The 22,426-nt window shown below is 48.3% G+C and overlaps 1 protein-coding gene across 4 annotated transcripts; it reads left to right on the top strand.

Annotated features, from left to right (window-relative positions):
* Positions 1-928: 928 nt before the first annotated feature.
* On the top strand, positions 929-21,040 carry QPRT (quinolinate phosphoribosyltransferase). 4 transcript variants are annotated; one of them, XR_010661642.1, is made up of 6 exons: positions 929-989; positions 13,646-14,181; positions 14,886-15,017; positions 15,091-15,328; positions 15,859-16,224; positions 16,718-21,040. XR_010661642.1 is itself a non-coding variant. In XM_065924628.1 (5 exons), the coding sequence occupies exons 1-4, from the start codon at positions 977-979 to the stop codon at positions 15,307-15,309; spliced, it is 900 nt and encodes a 299-aa protein (XP_065780700.1). In that variant the 5' UTR covers positions 929-976; the 3' UTR covers positions 15,310-15,328; positions 15,859-16,376. The 4 variants fall into 4 exon arrangements, 2 of the variants coding, with proteins under 2 accessions (XP_065780700.1, XP_065780699.1); XR_010661643.1 differs by having other exon boundaries at positions 17,052-21,038; XM_065924628.1 differs by lacking the exon at positions 16,718-21,040 and having other exon boundaries at positions 15,859-16,376.
* Positions 21,041-22,426: the final 1,386 nt, after the last annotated feature.

The raw sequence follows: 22,426 nt of genomic DNA, 5'->3' as shown, positions 1-22,426 counted from the left end.
AGAGGCAGAAATCAGAGAAGTCTGGAAAAAGGCCAGGGTCTAGCAATCAGTGGTCCCAGCAAGTTTAGCAGGTGGTTCCGAGGAAGAAATGGAATCTCCAGCACTTCTGGAACAGGAACTTGCCTGAAGTCCCAGTACCATAATTGGCAGTTTCCTGGTTTTCTTGTTCAGAAGCCCGGGGACCTGAAAGTACTTTGGAAAGAAGGAAGGGAAGGGAAGTGGCTATATGCTGAGTTTCTCTTGAGTCTCAGCTGAAACCATGAGGATAGTATTACCCCATTTTACACCTAAGGAAATGGAGGAACAGAAAAAGGTAAAGAGGTATCTGAGATCAAAAAGGGTGGAAGTAAGATCTCCCCAGTGCACCATCAGAAAGGCTCTCTGGGGCTTCCCTGGTGGCTCAGTGGTATTAGTAAAGAACCCATCTGCCAGTGCAGGAGACACGGGTTTGATCTAGGAAGATCCCACACACGGAGGAGCAACTAAGCCCGTGTACCACAACAACTGAGGCCACATGCCCTAGAGCCCAAGCTCCGCAACAAAAGAAGCCACCGCAATGAGAAGCCCATGCAGTGAAACTAGAGACTAGACCCCGCTCACCGCAACTCAAGAAAAGCCAGTGCAGCAATGAAGACCCAGCATGGCCAAAAATAAACAAATAAAATTATTATTATTCTTTTTTATAAAAAGGCTCTCCAGCCCTCGGAAGGAGCACAGCCTGGGGCAGGGCCTGGGAGGCTAGTGACTGGCAAGAATAGAAACCCTCCGCTCAGAGAGGAGAGGATTTCTGAGCTGTTGCAGTTGAGTGTCCTGGAGGCAGGAGGGAGCCCCAGACAGGGGCAGGGCTCTGGTGGGGTGATGGGGCTGGTCAGACCAGCCCCACGCACCTCCCTCCAGCAGCCCCACCCCCAGCCTCCGGCCTCTCCAAACACTGGATCCAGCAGTGGACACACCAGTCCGCCAGCTCCAAGCTCTCATGGACCCTGAAGGTAAAAAAGCCTCCCAGACCTCTCTCCCCCATGTCCCTGCACCACCCTCAGCCCCTCTTCCGACCATCCCCGCATCCCATCTCGCCTCCGTCTCCAGCCTCCCTCCTCCAAGATCCCTAGCTACTTTTACCCACCCCTGTCTCCCTCCAGCCTCTCTGAACCCAAGCACTCCTTTCTGCCCTCCAAAGGCCTCTTTCTCACTCTTGTTTCTCTCTCCACCACGGGTCGCCCAGTTGAGCTCTGGGGGAGAAGGGAGTTTGAGCTCTGGGAAATTCAGGGATGGCCTGGAAGTGGCCACATCTTTGAGGGTGCTGGAGGTGCCGGGTAGTGGGAGGCTGGAGCAGCTCCGGACTTTGCCCCTCGCTCACAGCTCTGGAGGAGTGAGGCAAAGTCCTGTCCCGCGTACCGCCAGGGTGGGGGAGGGGCCTGAGTCCTGTGAGTCCTGGGATTCGAATGCATGTAAGGAGCGATGCCCAGGGGAGGCTGGATGCAGGATGGTTCAGGCCAGGCTTTGGAGTCAAAAAACCTCTTGTTCAAATCCAGGCTTCACCAGGAATAGGCTGTGTGACCTTGAGCCAGTCACTTGAGGTCTCAGGGCCCCATTTCCTTGTATCAGCAAAATGATAATACTATTAATAGTTTCCTGCTCCCCAGGCTGGGGCTAGGGGCAGGGAGTGACAGGAACATGGAGGCCTCCCAGAAGCTTCACAGTCCCCTCCCCAGGCTTCTCCTTCACCAGCGCTGGCCTCCCTCTCCTGGTCCGATGCTTCTTCAGGGCCCACTCCTGGCCCCTCTGGTTTGGCTGTGGAACCAGTTCTTGGGGGGTCAAGACCAGCTCTTAGCTTAGAAATTATCTCAGAGGACCTGATAGTACAGTGGATAGGAATCCGTCTGCCAATGCAGGGGACACGGGTTCGATCCCTGGTTTGGGAAGATCCCACATGCCTCGGGCTCTTAAACTCCGTGTGCCCATAGCTACTGAGCCTGTGGGCCTAGAGCCTGTGCTCCCAACAAGAGAAGCCGCCACAATGAGAAGCCTGTGCTCTGCAATCAAGAGTAGCCCCCCCCACCCGGCTCACTGCAACTATGCTTCCCTGGTGGCTCAGAGGGTAAAGCGTCTGCCTGCAATGTGGGAGACCAGGGTTCGATTGCTGGGTCGGGCAGATCCCCTGGAGAAGGAAATGGCAACCCACTCCAGTACACTTGCTTGGAAAATCCCATGGACAGAAGAGCTTGGTAGGTTATGGTCCACAGGGTCGCAAAGAGTCAGACACAACTGAGCGACTTCACTTTTCTTTCCTTTCTACTGCAACTATAGAAAGCTGGTGTGCAGCAACAAAGACCCAGCACAACCAAAATTAAGTAAATAAATAAATAATTATTATTATTTTTTTAAAGAAATGATCTCAGAGTTAGAGCTTCGGTTCAGGTCCCATCCCTGCCACCAGCTAGTTGTGTGACCTTGAACAAGATGCTTAGCCTCGCTGTGCCTCGGTTTCCTCATTGGGTCAAGTGAAAACAGTGCCTACCCTCGGGTTGTGGTGAGGATTAAATGAGACAATATACGTCAGGCGCCTGGTACAGAAATCACTCAGTGCAGTTACACTGGTGAGGGTGTTGGGTCCTCACAATTGTCTCTCCAGCTCCGAGACCACCCCAGGTTCCAGTTCCATTTTTGGGATATGTGCTCAACTCAAACTCCTCTGGTGCCACCAGCCTCATTTTTGTTCACGTCTCACCAGCTTCCTACTCAGACCAGAAACCTCAGGGTCACCTTTGACAGCTCCCTCTCCTTTGAACCCCAATATCCAGACAGTTGCTGCGTCTTATGGATTTACCTCCATGTCTTTCTGGTCCTCCCTCCCTCTGGGGGAGCCTTCCTCTGAGTGGTGGCCTCCACTCTCGTGATGACACTAATGTTTTAACTCCAGGCCAAGCTAGATGAGTTGGCGCTGGGATCACTGACCGGGAGTTAAACCAGGAGGGAGTAGTCAAATCAGTGGGGTGAGGCAAAAAGGCTGGGGATGCGGAGGAGAGGAGGGGCGAGGACAGAATTGGGCCAAAAGCAGATGGCAGGCTGGGACTTCCCCGGTGGTCCAGTGGCTAGGACTCTGTGCTCCCAATGCAGGGGACCTTGGTTTGGTCCCTGGTCAGGAAACAAGATCCTGCATACTGCAACTAAAGATCCTGCACACTGCAATGACCAAGACCTGGCACAGACAAATTTTAACAGAAGCAGCAGATGGAAGGCTGGTGGCCAAGTTGTGAGCAGAGGGGGAATCCCAGGTCTGGGGGTGCGGAGTGCAGGAGGCAGTCCCTGTAAACGTTATCCTTTACCCTTTTTCTTGGTCCGCGGCTTCCTTGCCTAGGCTGTTGCAGTAGCCTTCCAACTTAGATCTTTCAGGGCTTCCCTGGTAGCTCAGACAGTAAAGAATCTGCCTGCAATGTGGGAGACCTGCGTTCGATCCCTGGGTTGGGAGGACCTCCTGGAGGAGGGCGTGACAACCCACTCCAGTATTCTTGCCTGGAGAATCCCATGGACAGAGGAATCTGGTGGGCTACAGTCCACGCAGTTGCAAAGAGTCGGACACGACTGAGAGCCTAAGCACATTACATCTTTCAAGAACCCTGGGCGTGAGGCTTCCCCGGTGGTCCCGTGGCTAAGGTTCTAGGCTCCCAGTGTAGGGGGCCTAGGTTTGATCCCTGGTCAGGGAACTAGATCCCACACACCACAGCTAAATATCCCACATGCCAAAACTAAAAAGATCTCGCTTGTCACAGTGAAGATCAAAGATCCTGGAGGGGGTAGGGGGAGCTGCAACTAAGACCTGGCACACCATTTATTTAAATAAATAAATATTTTTAAAAATTTTAAAGGAAAAAAAAAAAGAATCCTAGGTACATCTTGCACATGGAGACTTCAAAGTGCATTTTTCATCATGTGACTTCAGATCAAAAGTTTGATGGATTTGCCATTGCCTGTTAAGCGAGACCCTAACTGTTTCCTGTTATTCAGGGTCTGCTCAGTCTGCCCGCTTCCTCCCACTCAGCCCTCTCTCTCACCACATGCACCTTCAACTCCATAAGCCTCAGGCCTTCCTCTGCCCATCCAGCCCCAGCCTATTCTCAGAGCCAGCCTTCTCTTACTGCTCTCTCCTTAACAACAGGTCTTCTCTCCTTGTCTGAAGCCCTGTAGATCGTTTTACCACTTGTGTGACGGGCAAGCCCCTTTGGCTCTCTTTGGAGGTCATTTCGCCTCTCTAGGGAGAGAAGGGGAAAAGAAAACTTTTAGCTGGAAGCCGGGGTGCTAACCAGCCTCTGTCTCCATCTGGTGTTTGCCAAATGGATCAACAAATAAATAGATGGGAGAACAAAACTGCCAGAGTCAGACACCTGGGTTCAGAGACACCAGCTGGGTGGGCATTGGCTCGGGCCCTTCACGTGAGCCGCCCATTTCCTCCTCGTTGTAACCCTGTGCTTCTTTCATGAAACTGAATCTCAGAGAGGTTGGGAAATTGCCTAAGGTCACCCAGCATGTAGGTGATGGAGCCGGGATTCAAATCAGGCATTTCTGACCAACCCCGCCCCTGCCCCGGATCCGGGCTATTCTTACTGCACCAGGGACAGAAGGCTGGATCCCTGGGTTGGCTTGTAGAATTCTGTGAATAATGATATAATAAATATATAATAATTAAAAAATAATTTAGTGAATTATGTGATAAGGAGGGAGAAGTGAGGGGACTCTAGGGTCAGCCTGCCTAGACTCATCCTGCCTTCATACACTTTGGAGCTGTGTGAACTTTGGGCAAATTACTTTCTTATTCAGCGCCTCAGTTTCCTTATCTGTAAAATGGGGATAATAATAGTACCCACCTCATGAGTGTTGTTGGGAGGATTAAATGTATTCATATGTAGAAAATGCTTGGGACGGAGCTTGGGAAGGACATAAGTGTTAGCTGTTATTCTTATTATACACGATGTCACTTCAGATTCTATTACAGACAAGTGGTAGCAGGCACCAGAGTTTTAAGAAAAACCTAAAAATGCAAAACCTTTAAAACTGACATCTATTAAAATTTTTTTTCCAGTCAGTTGGGGAAAACCATCATCACTTGCTTTTAGCTGGAACATTTTGTCAGCCTCATATGTCACTGTTGTTCCAAGCACAAGCCACATGGGTTACACATGGTTACACCCGGTCACACATCAAATTAAGAACAAAAACTTGTGGTATTTGTCTTACGTGCATTTGCAGAACCTGCCTTTGTGCCGGTTCATCAAAAGCATGATCGAGTGCTTATTACATGATTGGAGGAAAGATGCAGGGATGGGAGCTCTGATTCTAGCCCATTTCCTCTTGGTACCAAGCCACTGGCCAGTTAGGGCAACATAGAAAAATCAGTTAATAGGGATTCCCTGGTGGTCCAGTGGTTAAGAATCCACCTTGGAATGCATGGGACGCTGGTTTGATCCCTGGTCGGGAAACTTAAGATTCTACATCCATCGGAGCAACTAAGCCTTTTGGCCACAACAATTCAGCCAAACATTCCAGAACCTGTGCACCAATAGAGAGGTTTGTGTATCACAACAGAAGATAGCATGTGCTGCCGGAATTAAGACCCAGCGCAATTAAGACCTGATGCAGCCAAATAAAAGAATTAGGAAAGTTTTTTTAAAAAAATCAGTCAACAATCCAGAATCCAGACGAAAATAGCAAAAGTGCCAGTGGTGGAGCGAGGGAAGAGGAATCTTCAAATAGTCTGCCAGAGTCTTCAGTTTATCTGCATCTTTTTACATTATTTGTACTACACTTGATCTTAGCCAAAAGGCCGAGAAGCAATACATTATTTGTAAAGAGAGAAATGCAGGAAATTTCCCCAAGCTTTGTGTGTGCGCATGCTCAGTCGGTTCAGTCGTGTCTGACTCTTTGTGACCCCATGGACTGTAGCCTGCCAGGCTTCTCTTTCCATGAGATTTCCCGGGCAAGAATACTCAAATGGATTGCCATTTCCTCCTCCAGGGGATCTTCCTGACTTAGGGATTGAACCCTCTTGCATCCAGCAAGAGGCAGGCGGATTCTTTACATCTAGTGCCACATGGGAAGCCCCAACCCACCCCCAACCCCTGCCCAGATGCTTCAGATTCCCTCAAAAACAGAGATGGCAGTTTTTTGAATCCTCTCCCCCTGCAGTGGAAGCACAGAGTCTTAACACTGTATTATCAGGGGAGTCCCAGAGATGCCAATATTAAAAAAAATTCTGGAATAACAATGAAGAAAGTATTGCCTTGAGACATCAGGGTGATACCTCACAGGGTCACACTGTACCCTCTGAAGTCCAGGTGTCCTGAGAGACTATTTACATAGAACAACAGCGAGGATAAACAGGGGACAGACAGGGCTTACAGCTGTTTCCTCGGTCCTGCAACTTCTGCTCAGGCAGCTGCAAAAACAGCCTGCTTCTCTTGTGCAGTTCCTTTCAGCTTCAGCAGCTAATTAGGAGAGCCTTATTTTCAAAGCTCCACACAGGAATTTCTGTTGTTCGAAATGCACAAGAGAGTTGGGGCTTAAAGAAATCCAGATGTACTTATTTGTTTTTCAGGAACATTCTGCATTTACAATAGCTGATCTTGCCTAAGAGAGCCAGACAGTAACCCTTGCTGGAGGAGGCAGTGTGGTTCTAAAACTAAAACTACCTTCTTTGGACAGGGAAGACCAGGGTCCAAGTTGGTCATTTTCTTTTCTTTTCTTTAATTTTTTTTTTTTTTTTTTTTTGCTGGAATGCATGGCCTGCAGGATCTTAGGTCCCCAACCAGGGACTGAAACCAGGCCCTTTGCAGTGAAAGCACAGAGTCCTAACCAGTGGGCTACCAGGGAAGTCCCATTTTCTAGCTATGTTCTTTAGGTAATTTCCCTTTGCTTTTCAGAACCTAGATTCTCTGTCTTAGTGACCTCTACCATGAAAAAGGGCAGTAGGTAGGATTTGTGACTTTGTGTATATATACATATATAGGCTTCCCAGGTAGCTCAGCTGGTTAAAGAATCTGCCTGCAATGCAGGAGACCTCGGTTTGATTCCTGGGTCAGGAAGTTCCCCTGGAGAAGGGATAGGCTACCCACTCCAGGATTCTTGGGCTTCCCTGGGGGCTCAGTCTATAAAGAATCCACCTGCAAGGCAGGAGACCTGGGTTCGATCCGTGGGTTGGGAAGATCCCCTGGAAAAGGGCATGGCGACCCACTCCAGGATTCTTGCCTGGAGAATCCCCACGGACAGAGGAACCTGGCGGGCTACAGTCCATGGGGTCGCAAAGACAGCGACCAAGCACAGCACACCACACATATATATAGCAAGTGCCAGGCATCTGGCACTCACCAAGGTATGGTAGTCACACAGGTTCTCTTCCTGTGGTTCAGAAGCTCTCAATTCTGTTATGAATTAGAATTAAGTTACCACATTCCAGACCAGTTACATCAGAATCTCTGGGGGTGGGGCCAAAACATTATATACATTTGGCACAGCTCTCTGGATAATTCCATTGTGTAGCCAAGGTTGAGAATCACTGCTCTATTCATCCTCCCAAAAAATTTCCTTGACCTTATCCTAAGCGAAGGTCCTCTCTCTCCTTTCCTTATCTATTTGTTTTACTTCTTATAGAGAAATTTCAAATGTATACAAGGTAAACAGAAAAATATAATGAATTCTCACATACCCATCATCCAGCTTCAACAACCACCAACTTTTGGCCAATCCAGTCCCATTCATATCCCCCCACACTTTTCTTTTGGCAGTGCCACTCCACATGTAGGCTCTTAGTTTCTTGACCAGGGATTGAACCTGTTCCCCTTGCGGTGAAAGGATGGAGTCTTAACCACTGGACTGCAAGGGAAGTCCCCACACCCTTTAATTTCATACCCTCTAATTTCTAACTTCCAAGACTATCTTAAAGGAAACCCAGCTCTCAAATATTTCCATACATAACTATCTCAGTATTTTGTTATTTTAAAATTGCTTTTAAAATAGAATTTTTTTGTATCATACCTCCAACTAATAAAATAATATTTTTAAAAAAAATAGAATTTTTTTGTATCACAACCATAATCCACTTAAAACAATATTTCCTTAATGTTACCAAACACCCAGTCAGTGTTCAGATTTTCAACTCTTTCGTAAATGTTCTAATTTGACTTCAATTTGTTTGTTTGAAGTAGGATCCAAATAAGATCCATTGTGACTGGTTAGTATGTGGTTTAGATTCTTTTAATCTTTGGTTTTCCTTGCAATGTATGGGTGGCGCTAGTGGTAAAGAACACTCCGGCCAATGCCGGACACTGTAAGAGACTCGGGTTGGATCCTGGGGTTGGGAAAATCCTCTGGGGGAGGGTAAGGTAACCCACTCCAGTATTCGTGCCTAGAGAATCCCATGGACAGAGGAGCCTGGTGAGCTATAGTCCATAGGGCTCCAAAGAGGCAAACACAACTGAAATGACTCAGCAAGAAATTGGGCTATCTTCTGGAGAGTTTCCTATGGTCTGAATTTGGCTGACTGTATCCCAGTGGTATGGTTTAACACGTTCTTCTGTCTTCTGCTTTTCTTGTGAATTGGTGGTTGCATTAGAAGTGGGATCTGACTCTGGTTCAGCTGCTTTGGCAAGAGTATTCCACAGGTTGAGGGTGTTCTGTCTGGAGCGCCCAGTAGTTGGTTGACTTTCCTCTCAGTGTTGGCTTTTGATTCAATTCCTGGATCCACTGGGTTACTAGGGTTGCAAAATGATTCCTGCCTTTTGGCAGAGTATTGGTTCTTGTTTTTGTTTAAGTAGACAATTCAAAGCTTTTTGGTAAATTTGCCAAGTTATGCCGCCATCACCAGACCATTTCCATCACCCCAGTAAGATCCCATGTTGTTCAATTTTCGGCCCCAGACAATTACTCATCTGATGTCTTGTGTCTCTCCATTTGCCTTTTCTGGACGTTTCTTATAAACCCAGGTATACAACAGGTGGTCTTGTGTGAGCACTGGTTCTTAACATTTCTGTGCATCTGAATCCCATGGGGAGCATTTCCAAAACTTGGGTTCATGGGAACCGCCCTGGAAAATTTTGATTCAATTGATCTGGGATGGACCTGAGCAGCAGAGTTCGGAACGCTTCCAGGGGATTCCGATGTGCAGCCCAGGGGGAGGGCCCACCTTTCTCAACTTGCCTCCCCCATCCCTCACTTCCCGTGACCATGTGGCTTCTGCCTCAGAAACAATCTTCCATTTGCCCCACCCCCACTCCCACCCCGCCCCGGCTCTTCCATTGATTTCTGCCCAGTTCAGGGCTTCCTCACTTTCTGTGAGGAATCTTTCTGGCCAGTTGCCCCAGCCTCCGTTTGCCTCCCAACCCATCTCCAGTTGATAGTTGAAGTGACCTTTCTTGAACTAAGTCATAATCATACCATTCCCTCCTTTAAAATTCTATAATGGCTCCCAAGATTTGTCCAAAGTTCTCAGCTAATTGGTTTAGCCCCTTTTTCACTCTGGCCTCAACCTCGAGTCATTTCCCCCATGAATCCTCCACAGCCCTCCCTCACCTCCTTTATCTTCTTGCTTCTGAACGTTGAGCATTTGCTCTTTTAGTGTGAAGTATCTTGCCCTCTCTCCTCCCCACCCCCTCACCCCTGCCTGGCAAACATGACTCATCCTTTAAGACCACTAAAACTCCCCGCTTCCTCAGGGGCGTTTAGTCATCTCCTCCTCTTCGTTCTTGGTAAGTGCTTCATTTATCCCATCAGCAAACACACCTACTGTGTGCCAGCATTCCTGCTGTTGTTCAGTCACTCAGTTGTGTCTGACTCTGCAACCCCAGGGACTACAGCACGCCAGGCTTCCCCATCCTTCAGCATCTCCCGGAGCTTGCTCAAATTCATGTCCGTTGAGTCAGTGATGCCACCCAACCATCTCATCCTCTGTCGCCCGCTTCTCCTCCCGCCTTCAATCTTTCTCAGCATCAAAGTCTTTTCCAGTGAGTCAGCTCTTCGTATCCTATGGCCAAAGTATTGGAGCTTCAGCATCAGTGCTTCCAGTGAATATTCAGGGTTAAATTTCCTTTGTGTTCTTGAGAGTGTTAGAAATATAAACTCCCTGAATTTTCGTAACAAGTCTATGGGGTTATCAGTGTTATTCCCATTACAGTTGGGACACAGAAGGTCCCTTGAAAGGCAGAGCCACCTGCCCAGGATCACTTAGCTAAATGTAATAAAGGCAATATTGGAACCCACACTGAGTGGCCCTGGAGTCTGCGCTCTGATTCCACTGTGCCACCTCTCTGCTCAGATAAGTATCATCAAACACTTAGCTTTAAACTGAACAATATAAGGGGACTTCCCTGGTGGTCCAGTGGTTAAGACTCTGCCTGCCAATGCAGGAGACACGACGAGCTTGATCTCTGGTCCGGGAAGATTCCACATTCCTTGGGGGCAATTAAGTCCTCGGGCCACAACTATTGAAGCACACCGCCCTGGAGCTCATACTCCACACCAAGAGAAGCCACCGCCATGAGAAGCCTCTGGGGCACAACTAGAGAAAAGCCTTTGCAGCAACGAAAACCCAGTGCAGCCAAAAATAAATAAATAACTTTAAAAAATAATATGAAATTGTCAACATACAAGCCGCACACTTGTTTGGGTCAGCGTGCCAGGCACTTGGGCTATAGCAGAAAACTCAGTGGACCTCTTGGCCCCAGAGAGAAAACACCAGCAGAGGATGACATTGATGGATGAACAAGGAGCTGGGTGAGCACGAGACCTGGTTTAGGGGGTCTGTGAGAGCCCCCGGCCAAGGAAGTGATGCCTAAGGGAAGATCTGAAGAGGACTGAGAGGTGAAGGGGGAGTCTGGGGTGAGGGTGAGGGAAGGGACTTCAGGGGGCAGGAACAACCTTAGGATAGGCGAAGCATAGGGGAAGGCCTGAAAGCTAAGAGAAAGAGCTGCCCATTCTGCTACCCAGCAAGTAGTACCTGGCACAGAGCAAGTGCTCAGCAAGGATTTGTCCAAAGAATAAATGAAAAATGGAAAGAAGTCAAGAGAGCTGGCACTAATACAATGAAAGTGAGGCTTTAAGCAGGAGAGCGATCCACTTAAATTTCCGTTTTTACGGTTTGATTTTTAAAGTCAGGTTTAATGAGGTATAACCACAGACAGTAAAATTCACCCTTTCCTGTGTCAACTTCTATGAGTCATGACAAATGCATCAGTACTGTAGCCACCATCACAGACAAAATCTAGGTTAGTTCAATCACATCCCCAAACTGGGTGCTGCTCCCTTCGTGGCCAGCCCCTCCCCCGCCCTCAGGCAACCCCTGGTCTGTTCTCTGTTGCTATCATTTTGCTTTTTCCAGAACATAGTTACATAGATAGACTCAAATAACATGTCGCCTTTTGTGTTTTTTTTGGCCATGCTGGGTTTTCTTTGCGGCATTAGGGGTCCCCTGCATTGGAAGGCAAATTCTTAACCACTGGGCCACCAGGGAAGTCCCAGTGTATCGTTTTTTGAATCTGGCTTCTTTACTTAGAATAATGCATTTGAGATGTGTGCCTGTTGGGTGTATCAGTAGTTCATTTCTTTTTTCATTGCCAAGTCGAATCCATTGTATACAGGCATCACAGTTTGTTTATCTGATACTCACCAGTCCAAAAATTCAAATTCACTTTAAAAAGTAAACATCACGGCACCTGGGTCTGAATGGAGTGGGGGCCTTTGCATCCACCTCTGCTCTTTGTTCACTGGCCTTTTGCCTGGCTGGATCGTGAATGGTGGAGGCAGGACTATGTCTTTTTCATTGACTTTGTTCCCAGCACCTAGCCAGGGCACAGCTGGCTCTGAGGAGGGAATGGGAAGCCACTTGGGTAGTTGTGGGGAAGAACATGGGGAAGGAGGGTCAGGTGCAAGCAGAGAGATCTGTGGCTGGGGTGGGGTGGGGCAGGTGCTTGTTTTGGGGAAAGAAGGGCTGAAAAAGAAGGGCCTTGGGCTTCCCAGATGGCTGAGTGGTAAAGAATCCGCCTGCCAATGCAGGAGATGGCAACCCACTCCAGTATTCTTGCCTGGAAAATCCCATGGACAGAGGAATCTGGCAGGCTACAGTCCTTGGGGTCACAAAGAATCAGACACAACTGAGCGACTGAGCAGGCATGCACCTTCTGAGAGTCGAGCAAGCCAGACTTGTCTGGCCTTAACTTCAACTTGGAGCGGAACTTCCCTGGTGGTCCAATGGTTAAGATTCCATGCTCCCAATGCAGGGGGTATGGATTCAGTCCCTGGTGGTGGGGGGACTAAACCCCACATGTGGCATGGCTAAAAAACAAAATCTTAAAAAAAAAAAAAAAAACACAAAATCTTCAACTTGGAGTGAAAGTAGGGGAAACAAAACTAAACAACCCCCTTTACAGGCTATCAAATTGTCACCCCTGCCCCCTTCAAGCTAAGTCCGTCTACAGCGCCCTCCACGAGGCTGTAGTTTGTCTCTTGGCTGACAGATGGCAATGTTGCACCATTTTGTGGTCACCCCATTCATTTCAACAGACACCGGCCGGCAAACATGCAGGAAGGACCTCAGAGAGCACTTTGCCCTTAACACTTAAAGGGCTCGCCCACACTCCTGAAGCTCTGTCTCGAAAAGCAAAGGCTCAAACACAATCTCCCCATGTTCTTTCCTCATTATACAACCCCATCTCTAGAGAGAAGGCGTGTTTTGGAGGGCAAAGGTGAAGGACAGACGCCCATGACCCTGAGGCCCAGCCAGCCTCACTCCGCGGTCAGTTTGCTTTATGACCTCAGTTGACTTGCCTTCCCTTTCTGGTCCTCAGTCTCCATGTCTATAAAAAGCTGAACGTCCAACTTTAAAATTCTTGGTGCTATAGAGAAGACAGGGATTGGAAAGACATACAGCTCCCGTTCTCCTGGGAGCTTCAGCTAGTAAATAACCCATCCTTCTATGCAAGGCAGATGGAAAAGCCGCAGAATGACATTTTAGGTGGCTGCATGTCTCTTATAGTTGACAAATAGCTGTTGATCCAGCACTAGGTTTACCAGTTACAATACAGGGCACTCAGTTAAACTTGAGTCTCAGATAACTGACAGATAATTAAGAGTAAGCATGTTCTAAACATTGCCTAGAATATATTTATACTAAAAAAACTTTGATGTTTGTCAGAAATTTAAATTTAACTAGGGGACTTCCTGGTGGTTCAGTGGTTAAGAATCCGCCTGTCAATGCAGGAGTCACAGGTTCGATCCCTGGTCCCGGAAGATCTCACATGAGCCCTGGCACCCTGGAGTCCATGATCTGCAGCAAGAGAAACCAGCACAGTGGTGCCGGCACACTGTAACTCCAGAGTAGCCCCTTGTTGCATAAAGATTGCACACGGCAATGAAGACCCCATGCAGCCAAAAATAAATAAATACATAAATTTAACTAGGTGTCCTGTATTTTTATTCGGTCTATTTGGCAACCTTGTTCAGCTTATAGGGCCTACCCAATGCCTCAGCCCCTCTCCTGGGACCCCCAGATCTTCACCCTGATTGGCTACTGCCCAATTCAGCCAGCTGTTAAATATTTTGACCATCACCCGGCTACCAGAAAGGCAGCCAACATGTAACGCCGTTCTCTCTCTTTCCCTCCCAGGCCTGGCGCATCTGCTGCCTCCTGCCACTCTGGCCGCCCTGGCAGACAGCTGGCTCCGAGAGGACTGCCCAGGCCTCAACTACGTGGCCTTGGTCTCAGGGACAGCCCCCTCGCAGGCGGTGCTGTGGGCCAAGTCCCCGGGGGTGCTGGCAGGGAGGCCCTTCTTTGATGCCATCTTTGCCCAGGTCAACTGCCAGGTCTCCTGGCTCCTCCCTGAGGGATCAAAGCTGGTGCCTGTAGCCAAGGTGGCCGAAGTCCGGGGCCCTGCCCACTGCCTGCTGCTGGGGGAGCGGGTGGCCCTTAACACGCTGGCCCGCTGTAGTGGAGTTGCCAGCACGGCTGCTGCCGCGGTAGAGACCGCCAGGGGGACCGGCTGGGCCGGGCATGTGGCAGGCACACGGAAGACTACACCAGGCTTCCGGCTGGTGGAGAAATACGGGCTCCTAGTGGGCGGGGCCGCCGCCCACCGCTACGACCTTGGCGGGCTGGTGATGGTGAAGGACAACCATGTCATGGCAGCCGGTGGTGTGAAAAAGGTGTCTATCTGTCCAGCTGAGCCCCTACCCTGGCCCTGCTCCAGCCCCAGCCCCATCACAGTCCTTCCCCGCTACCAGGGACCCCCAGCCACTCCTTGGTGAAATAGTGATGGCTTGGGGGGTGGGGGTTGCAAGACTCCTCGACCCCTCAGAGGTTCCATCTGTGAAGCGAGGGGTTGGACTTGCTTCTTCTCCAGCCTTCTTCAACTGGTTGGTATGATGCTCAAGGGCAAAGGACGAACTATTGGGAACCCAGTGTTGATAACTCTACGACCTTGGGCATGTCACTCAAACTCCCTGGACCTGTTTCCTTTATGTGAAACTGTGCTTGAAGACCTCTTCAGGTCTTAATATTCTGAGTCGATTGAACTCAGGTCCAAATGCCAAAGTGTGCTGAATCTGGCCTTTTTTTTGTCTTACAAAAATGGTAATTCCATGTGGTTTCCCCTAATGTGTGTGTGCTAATGTGCAAGAAGCCATTTTCATGCCCAGTTTCCTCATGAACCCCAAGTGTTAGTCACTCAGTCCTGTCCAACTCTTTGGCACCCCATGGACTGTAGCCTGCCAGGCTCCTCTGTCCATGGGATTCTCGAGGCAAGAATACAGGAGTGGGTTGCCATGAACCCCAAGCTCATTATCTATCTGGAGCCTTTCGCACGCCAGTCCCAGCACCCGGTCTCACTGTCGCCCTTGCGGCCTGCCAGGCGGTGCGGGCAGCGCGGCGGGCAGCCGACTTCGCCCTGAAGGTGGAGGTGGAATGCAGCAGCCTGCAGGAGGCTGTGGAGGCGGCCGAGGCAGGAGCGGACCTCGTCTTACTGGACAACTTCAGGCCTGAGGTGAGGCCAGGGCGGCTTCCTGGGGAGGGGCCGGGTCGGGGGCTCTCACCTCTCCCCGGTTCGTGTCCCGCAGGAGCTGCACCCCACGGCCGCCGCGCTGAAGGCCCAGTTCCCCAGTGTGAGTGTGGAGGCCAGCGGGGGCGTCACGCTGGACAACCTCCCGCAGTTCTGTGGGCCCCACATCGATGTCATCTCTTTGGGGATGCTGACGCAGGCGGCCCCAGCCCTCGATTTCTCCCTCAAGCTGTTTGCTGAAGGGGCCACTCCAGTGCCCCACACCCGCCGGTCCTAAAGCCGAGGAGGCTACCCAGGTAGTGGGATAAGGTGCTCTCATGAGACCCTCAAGGTTTCTTTAAGTCCAGCAGCCAACAGGACACTTTGGCGTTAGACTGTGCTGAAGCCGGCTCTGCCACGCACTGCCTGGGGGACCGCAAAGGACTGACTTCACCTCTGCTCACTTCAGTTTCCTAATCTGTAAAATGGGTCTAATCAACCTTACGGACTTCTTGGGGGTGATAATTAGCACAGAGTAAATGCTCAGTAAATGTTAGAAATTGCCATCATTCATCTGTTCTAAGATGCACTTTTTTTTTTCCCTCCACCCACTGAAGTTGCCTTTAACTAATAGCGTCTAATGGTCCTTGTCAGACAGACATGGATTGTCACGTAGCCCTTGTGGTCTGTGCATGTGGCTTGTAGGTACAACATGATAACGATCTATGTGGAAATTAGTCCAAAAGAACTCTTTCAACAAGTATAAGATAGAAATTGTAAGTAATGAGATAGGACTGGTTTGACAGTTTTCTTTTTGAGTAAGTGTGTATATTTTGGGGCTTCCCAGGTGGTGCAGTCGTAAAAGAATCTACCTGCTGATGCAGGAGATGCAAGAGACGTGGGTTCGATCCCTGGGTTGGGAAGATCCCCTGGAGGAGGAAATGGCAACCCATTCCAGTATTCTTACCTGGATAATCTCATGGACAGAGGAGCCTGGTGGGCTACAGTCCATGGAGTTGCAGAGTCGGACATGACAGAGCATGCAACGCAACGTGATGTGTGTTTTACAATCAATGGTGTCTTATATTTGAGGATATGTGGACCCAGCCTGATGTCCAGCTGGAATATTACACTTGATTGATGCCCATGTTGTACTGATGACTAAGTATTTCACGTTCGCCTCTGGCAACTATTACCATCTCTTTGGTTGGAGGTAAGGACCTGTTCATTCCTCACTTTTGGGGTCCCCAGCTGACTCCACCACCCATCCTTCCCCAGATGAAACCCCCATTGGGTGCTGAAGGCCTTTTAGGATATCATTAGTTGGGAGAGGTATGAAGCTGCTGAGCCTCTGAGAGGACCAGAACCAAGGTCAGTTAGGAAGTAAGGAAGGGATGGGTGGGGGCCCGTGTTCAGACATCAGACTTCATTTCGTGCTAGGTCAGGACTCAGAGGTCTAAACAGAGGGTCTAAATCCAGCCCCCCAAGCACACATGCACACACGCACCACTGAGGTCTTGCCCATTTGTGTGGCCATTCTAACCCTCACGTCAAACCTCTCTCTGACGTGGCTGTGGGAAGAACGAGAGCATGAAGGGCCCCAAGGGTGAAAGTGGTCCCCAGGGTGCTTCCTTCTGGAAGGGCTTCAGTCTAGAGTCGCCTCTCCCCTCCCAGAATCTACTCTCTTCTCCACCCTTTGCCAATAGGAGAGAAAAACAGGTCTCACCCACAGAGGCTCCTTCTTCAGGGGGAGACTGGAGGTCCCAGTCTGTCTTGAGGGATCTATTCTATCCCTCTGCCCCCTTTTCAACCCTGGAGACCAGTGATGGGAAAGGAGCAGATCAAGAAAAGATCAAGCTCACCCCAGACGGGAAAGCTCCAGACAGGCCAATACCTTCATCTTTCAAGCATCAGATGTGTGCTGAGCGCCTGCCATGGCTAGGCTCTGAGCACACAGTGGAGATTCATCTAGCAAAGATGCCGGGCAGAAGTGGCTGCTGTCTTGGCTGATGTCCTGAACTAAAGGGGCTATTCTCACAGGACACAGGCCAGAGACGCCACCTGGGCCACTCCTATGCTGCAATACACACTTCCACCCCAAGGCCCTCCTGTCCTGCCTCCAAGGAAACAAGGACACTCTCCGCTAGGTAGCCTTTCCTGCTCCAGGGATCTTAGATCTTCGAGGACCAGCTCCTCCGACCTGCAGGGGGATAACTGAACCCTCATGGAACTGGATGTCAGGACAGAAATGGGGACCCAAGATGAGCAGGGAACTGAAAGGCAAAACCCTTGGGCTCAAGAGGGAGTCAGAGTCTAGTAGCGGCAGAAGGGAGACGTGTACCAGGAGTCTCAAACTCAAATGCCTCTAGGATTCAAGCACATGAGACAAATGGGGGAGGCTGGAAGAAGACTCAGGGAAGAGAACTGTGGCCAACTGGAGAATGTGGGCGGCACCCACAGCACCCCAATTAAAATAGAAAAAAGCAGGCTGCCAGGCTGATTCTCAAGCTCACCCTTGAACAGAAAAATGAACCCAGTCCTCCCAGCCTGATCCTAAATGCAAGCACTGGGAGGGGATTCCCCCACCTGCCTAGAAGAAAAGGGAGCCTGGGAAGGCAAAAGCAATTCATGCTCTCCTTGCAAGGATGGATTTCCAGGCAGAGCAGACTGTGTGAACAAAGGGTCAGAAGTGGGAAATGCCTTGGATTGTTTGGTTAAGATCTGAAGCTGGGATCAGGAGAGGCAAGATGACTAGGAGCTGGGCAGCATCCAGACCACAAAATGGTAGGTCAGAGGACTTGGACTTTGTCCCGAGAACAATCAGATTGATGCTGGAAAATGAGATAAGCATATTTGCAGGAAGATCTATTTGAGGGGGCCAGAATGACTGTAGGCAGGCCAAGGGAAGGCTGATACCACTACTCAGAGGGCTTGAATGTGGGTCATGGCAGGTGGTTAGCAAGAAGGGAGGGCAAGTAGGAGAAACAGCATCTGCAAAGGTTCAGAGGGCAGATGGAGCCTGATGGGTTCAGGGCCAGAGGAAGAACTGGGTGTGGCCGTGAGGGTGAGGAGACAGGGGTAAATGGCCGAAGTCTCACATCTCACCTGGTGTCTATCTGCTATCTTCCTTCTTCCCTGACCAGCCTGGGACTAGGTGACTTCCACAGGCTGCCCCCTATCCAGCATAAAGCCCATGCTCATTAAAGCAAACATGCCCATCAAATCGGGTGCAAATCAAGGCAGCATATACTGCATCATCACTGCCGGCGGCTGGGGGAGAAGGGAACACACATTTATTTAACTGGGGGCCTTTGCTCAGCACGATAGGTCTCGTTCTCAGTTCATGCTTATGGAAGTGGGGATGTTAGTATCTCCAATTTGCTCAGGAAACTGAGGCTTTATAAGTTAAGAATGCCACTCAGGGTTAATAAAGTTGAGAAGCAGATTCAAAAATAAGTATTTGTTGAAAGCCTACTATGTGCCAGGCACTATCTTAGACGCTGGATATACAACAATGAGCAAACGGTGAAAAAGCCCTGGTCTCAGGGAGTTTATATTCTAGTGGGGGGCTCTGTGTGTGGGCGGAGCGGGGTAGGGGAAGGAATAGACAATGGAGTGTCGAGGGGAGAATAGACAATGAAAAAAAATACCTAAGAATACCGCCAAATCCCCTTACGGCCACCAGAGGGCACTGCAGTCACAGCACCGTCCATTCCGCTCTGAGTCCATCTTCCTTTCAGATTTCAAAGATACTAGGTTAAGAGGCTATGAATAATGTGCAGCATCTGCCCGAGAAGGAAAGCCGAGGAGGGGTGTGCGCCAGGCGTGTCTTCCACCCACTTTTCCAGCTTAATCCCCTCATCAGATCCCCCTCCAACTGCTTAGGGTATCTCAGTGACTTCAAGACCCTGTGTACTCCAGAGACCCCCAAGACTCACCAAACTTCCCATGCTCTACACCGCCCCCACCCCATTCTGCTAACACTTACTCACCTGCCCAGGGCCCTTCAATCCACCCACCCCCCTTCCATGCATCCATTTCCCGTCCCACCCCTCCACCCAACCCAACTACTGAAACACTAAGTGTGCAGGGTCAGGGTAGACAAGAGATCAAACTAGGTTAGCAGAGCCGGTGAACTCAGCGGGCCTGAGCTTTAGCGAGTCAAGGCCACAGAAAGCTGAAAGGATTTTAAAGCGGCAAGACATTATTGGCAAACCAAACTGTATCTGAAAACAATTCAACTTTGGATCTTTAAAAAATCCCACTGTGCTATTATGTGGTGCGGACACATGTATTAATTTATTGCTAGCCCTTCAAGACAGTAGGTAAAATTCCATAAATGTTTCAACATCTCCGTACATCGTTCCAATCACTTCCTGAGGAATAGAATATTTTGGCAGATACTCAGTAACTGCTTTTAAAAGCTGCTTTCTGAGGCCCTAAGTAACTCAGCTTGTAAAACCAAACTACAAAGATCTGAAGAGAATCTGACCGTGAGGCTCTAAATAACATCTCCATTGATCTCTGTGCACAGTAGATTTACTCCAGGTGACGCGGGCTTTATTTCAGGTAGGTAGTGCCCTTTGGATCCCTGGATCTAGTACAGCGCACTCAGGGAATGATCAGAGGCAAAGATCCTCTTATGTACCTCTAGTTTGGTGGGTCACTGGGTAACCTATTTCTTCTTCCAACTCTTGAGCTAAAATTTTCAGAAGACTTAGCACCAGCAAAGATCTATCTCATAAATCACTTGCTTCTTAATATTTGGCTGCTTATTAACCAAAGAAAAGATTCTTTTGGAATACTACATCAGTATATAAAGAACAATGCTGAAACTTCTCTGGTGGTCCAGTGGTTAAGAATCCAACTGCCAAGGCAGGGGACACGGGTTTGATCCCTTGTCCGGGAAGATTCCACATGCTGTGGGGCAGCTGAGCCCGTACTCCACAACTACTGAGCCTGTGCTCTAGAACCCATGCTCTGCAACAAGAGAAACCACTGAAATGAGAAACCTGCAAGTGGCAATTAGAGAAAGCCCTCGAAGTAATGAAGACCCATCGTAGCCAGAAATAAACAAGAACAATGTTGATTTCTTAAAGGCTGGATAAAAATCATGCTTCCCACATTAAAACAAAACAAAAAACAATTTTAAAGCCCCTTAACTGTAATCTCACCAAGAGCCAAAAATATCTCTTTTATTTTTTGCATGATTTGCTTTGTTTTTGAACATTAGGAGAATTCATTGAGCTTTGGCAAGCTTTTAGGTAAAGGATTGCACTAAAGTTATTTTTGTATTATTGGTATAGTAATTATCCAAATGGATGGAAGATTTCAAGGGCTAGACCAAGTCTTGCATTTTTAAATGCCAGTCTAATTCCAAAGGATGACAAGTCCATTGGGGGAAAGGTAGAAGACGCAAAAGAACTGTTTTTGTGACCTATCTGAGGCAACAGTTCTGTGATGCTCTGGATACAATAATTAAAATAGAACCAAAAAAATTCATAATCTTTTCTGACAGTTCATTTATCCTCTCCTGTCATTTTCACTTATTACTGCTTTCGAGATGTGGTGAATTTCACCTTGCTGAGCGCCAGATAATTTTGTAATCTGTAATTATACAGATGAATCTATATAATTCTTCTGTTGTTTATTCAGTCACTAAGTCATGTCCAACTCTTTGCTCTTCTATGAACTGCAATAAACCAGGCTTCCCTGTCCTTTACTACCTCCTTGAGTTTGCTCAAATTCATGTCCATTGAGTGATGCCATCTAACCATTTCATCCTCTGTCACCCCCTTCTCCTCTCGCCCTCAGTCTTTCCCAGCATAAGAGTCTTTTCTAATGAGTCGGCTCTTCACATCAGGTGGCCAAAGTATTGGAGCTTCAGCCTCAGCATCAGTCTTTCCAATGAGTATTTAGGGTTGAATGCCTTTAGGATTTGACCGGTTTGATCTGCTCGCAGTCCAAAGGACACTCAAGAGTCTCCTCCAGCACCACAGTTCAAAAACATCAATTCTTTGGCACTCAGCCTTCTTTATGGTCTATGGTCTCACATCCCTACATGACTACTGAAAAAACCATAGCTTTGAACTACATAGACCTTTGTCAGAAAAGTGATGTCTCTGCTTTTAAAGCGCTGTCTAGGTTTGTCATAGCTTTTCTTTTTCTTTCTTTTTTTTTTTTTGTCATAGCTTTTCTTCCAAGGAGAAATCGTCTTTTAATTTCATGGCTGCAGTCACTGTCCGTAGTAATTTTGGAGCCCAAGAAAATAAAGTTTGTCATTGTTTCCATTGTTTCCCCATCTATTTGACATGAAGTGATGGGACCAGATGCCATGATCTTAGTTATTTGACTGTTGAGTTTTAAGCCAGCATTTTCACTCTCCTCTTTCACCTTCATCAAGAGGCTCTTTAGTTCCTCTTTGCTTTCTGCCATTTAAGTGGTGTCATCTGCATATCTGAGGTCATTGATATTTCTCCAGGTAATCTTCATTTCAGTTTGTGAATCATCCAGCCGGGCATTTTGCATGATGTACTTTGCATATAAGTTAAATAAACAGGGTGACAATGTACAGGCTTGACATACTCCTTTCCCAATTTTGAACCAGTTCTTTGTTCCATGTCTGGCTTTGTTTCTTCTTGTCCTGCATACAGGTTTCTCAGGAGGCAGGTAAGGTGGTCTGGTATTCCCATCTCTTTAAGAATTTTCCACAGTTTGTTGTGACACAGTCAAAGGTTTTAACATAGTCAGTGAAGCAAAAGTAGATGAATTTTGGAATTCCTTTGCTTTTTCTAAGATCCAGCCAGGTCTTAGTTGTGGCACACAGAATCTCCCATCTTTGTTGTACCGTGTGGGATCTAGCTCCCCAACCAGGGATCGAACTCGGGCCCTCTGCATTGGCAGCACAGAGTCTTAGCCACTGGACCACCAGGGAAGCCCCTAGGTAAGTATTAAATGAATTGACCCTTCATCTCTTAACATTTCTTACATGTTTTCCATTTCTTTTCCTCTACATCCTGAAAGATGTTTAAAAACCTTTTCTGCCCATACATTCTTTTGATTAACTTTTTCATTTGGGCAATCAAATTTGCAATTTCCAAATTATATTATAATTTATAATTTTCAACTACAAAAGACATTGTGATGCACTGTCTTCCTAGAAGCCTCTGCTGGTTTCATGGTGTATTATCTTGTTTGTTTCTGAAACCATTTACATCAGATTGGGACTTGAACCCAGCCAAAACCCAGTTTGGGACTTGAATCCACAATTTTTTAATTAGAATCACTCACCCAATGTCTGGGCTTACTGAGGGTCAGGTTCTTTGTGTCTCAGTGCAGAAGGAATTCAGCGAGAGGCAAAGTGATAGCAAGAAGTAGATTTATTAATATAGAATGGTTTTAAGAGATGCAAGTGG

This window comes from Muntiacus reevesi, chromosome 2 (genome assembly GCF_963930625.1).
Source record: "Muntiacus reevesi chromosome 2, mMunRee1.1, whole genome shotgun sequence".
Classification (NCBI taxonomy): Eukaryota; Metazoa; Chordata; class Mammalia; order Artiodactyla; family Cervidae; genus Muntiacus; species Muntiacus reevesi.
Note: the sequence above shows the minus strand (reverse complement) of the source record. Positions and strands in the feature narration are given on the sequence as shown.

Coding starts and splice junctions, on each gene's coding strand:
- QPRT (XM_065924628.1), top strand. Junction 14,182..14,885: donor CAGCCGGTGGTGTGAAAAAG/GTGTCTATCTGT, acceptor GCGGCCTGCCAG/GCGGTGCGGGCAGCGCGGCG. Junction 15,018..15,090: donor TGGACAACTTCAGGCCTGAG/GTGAGGCCAGGG, acceptor CGTGTCCCGCAG/GAGCTGCACCCCACGGCCGC.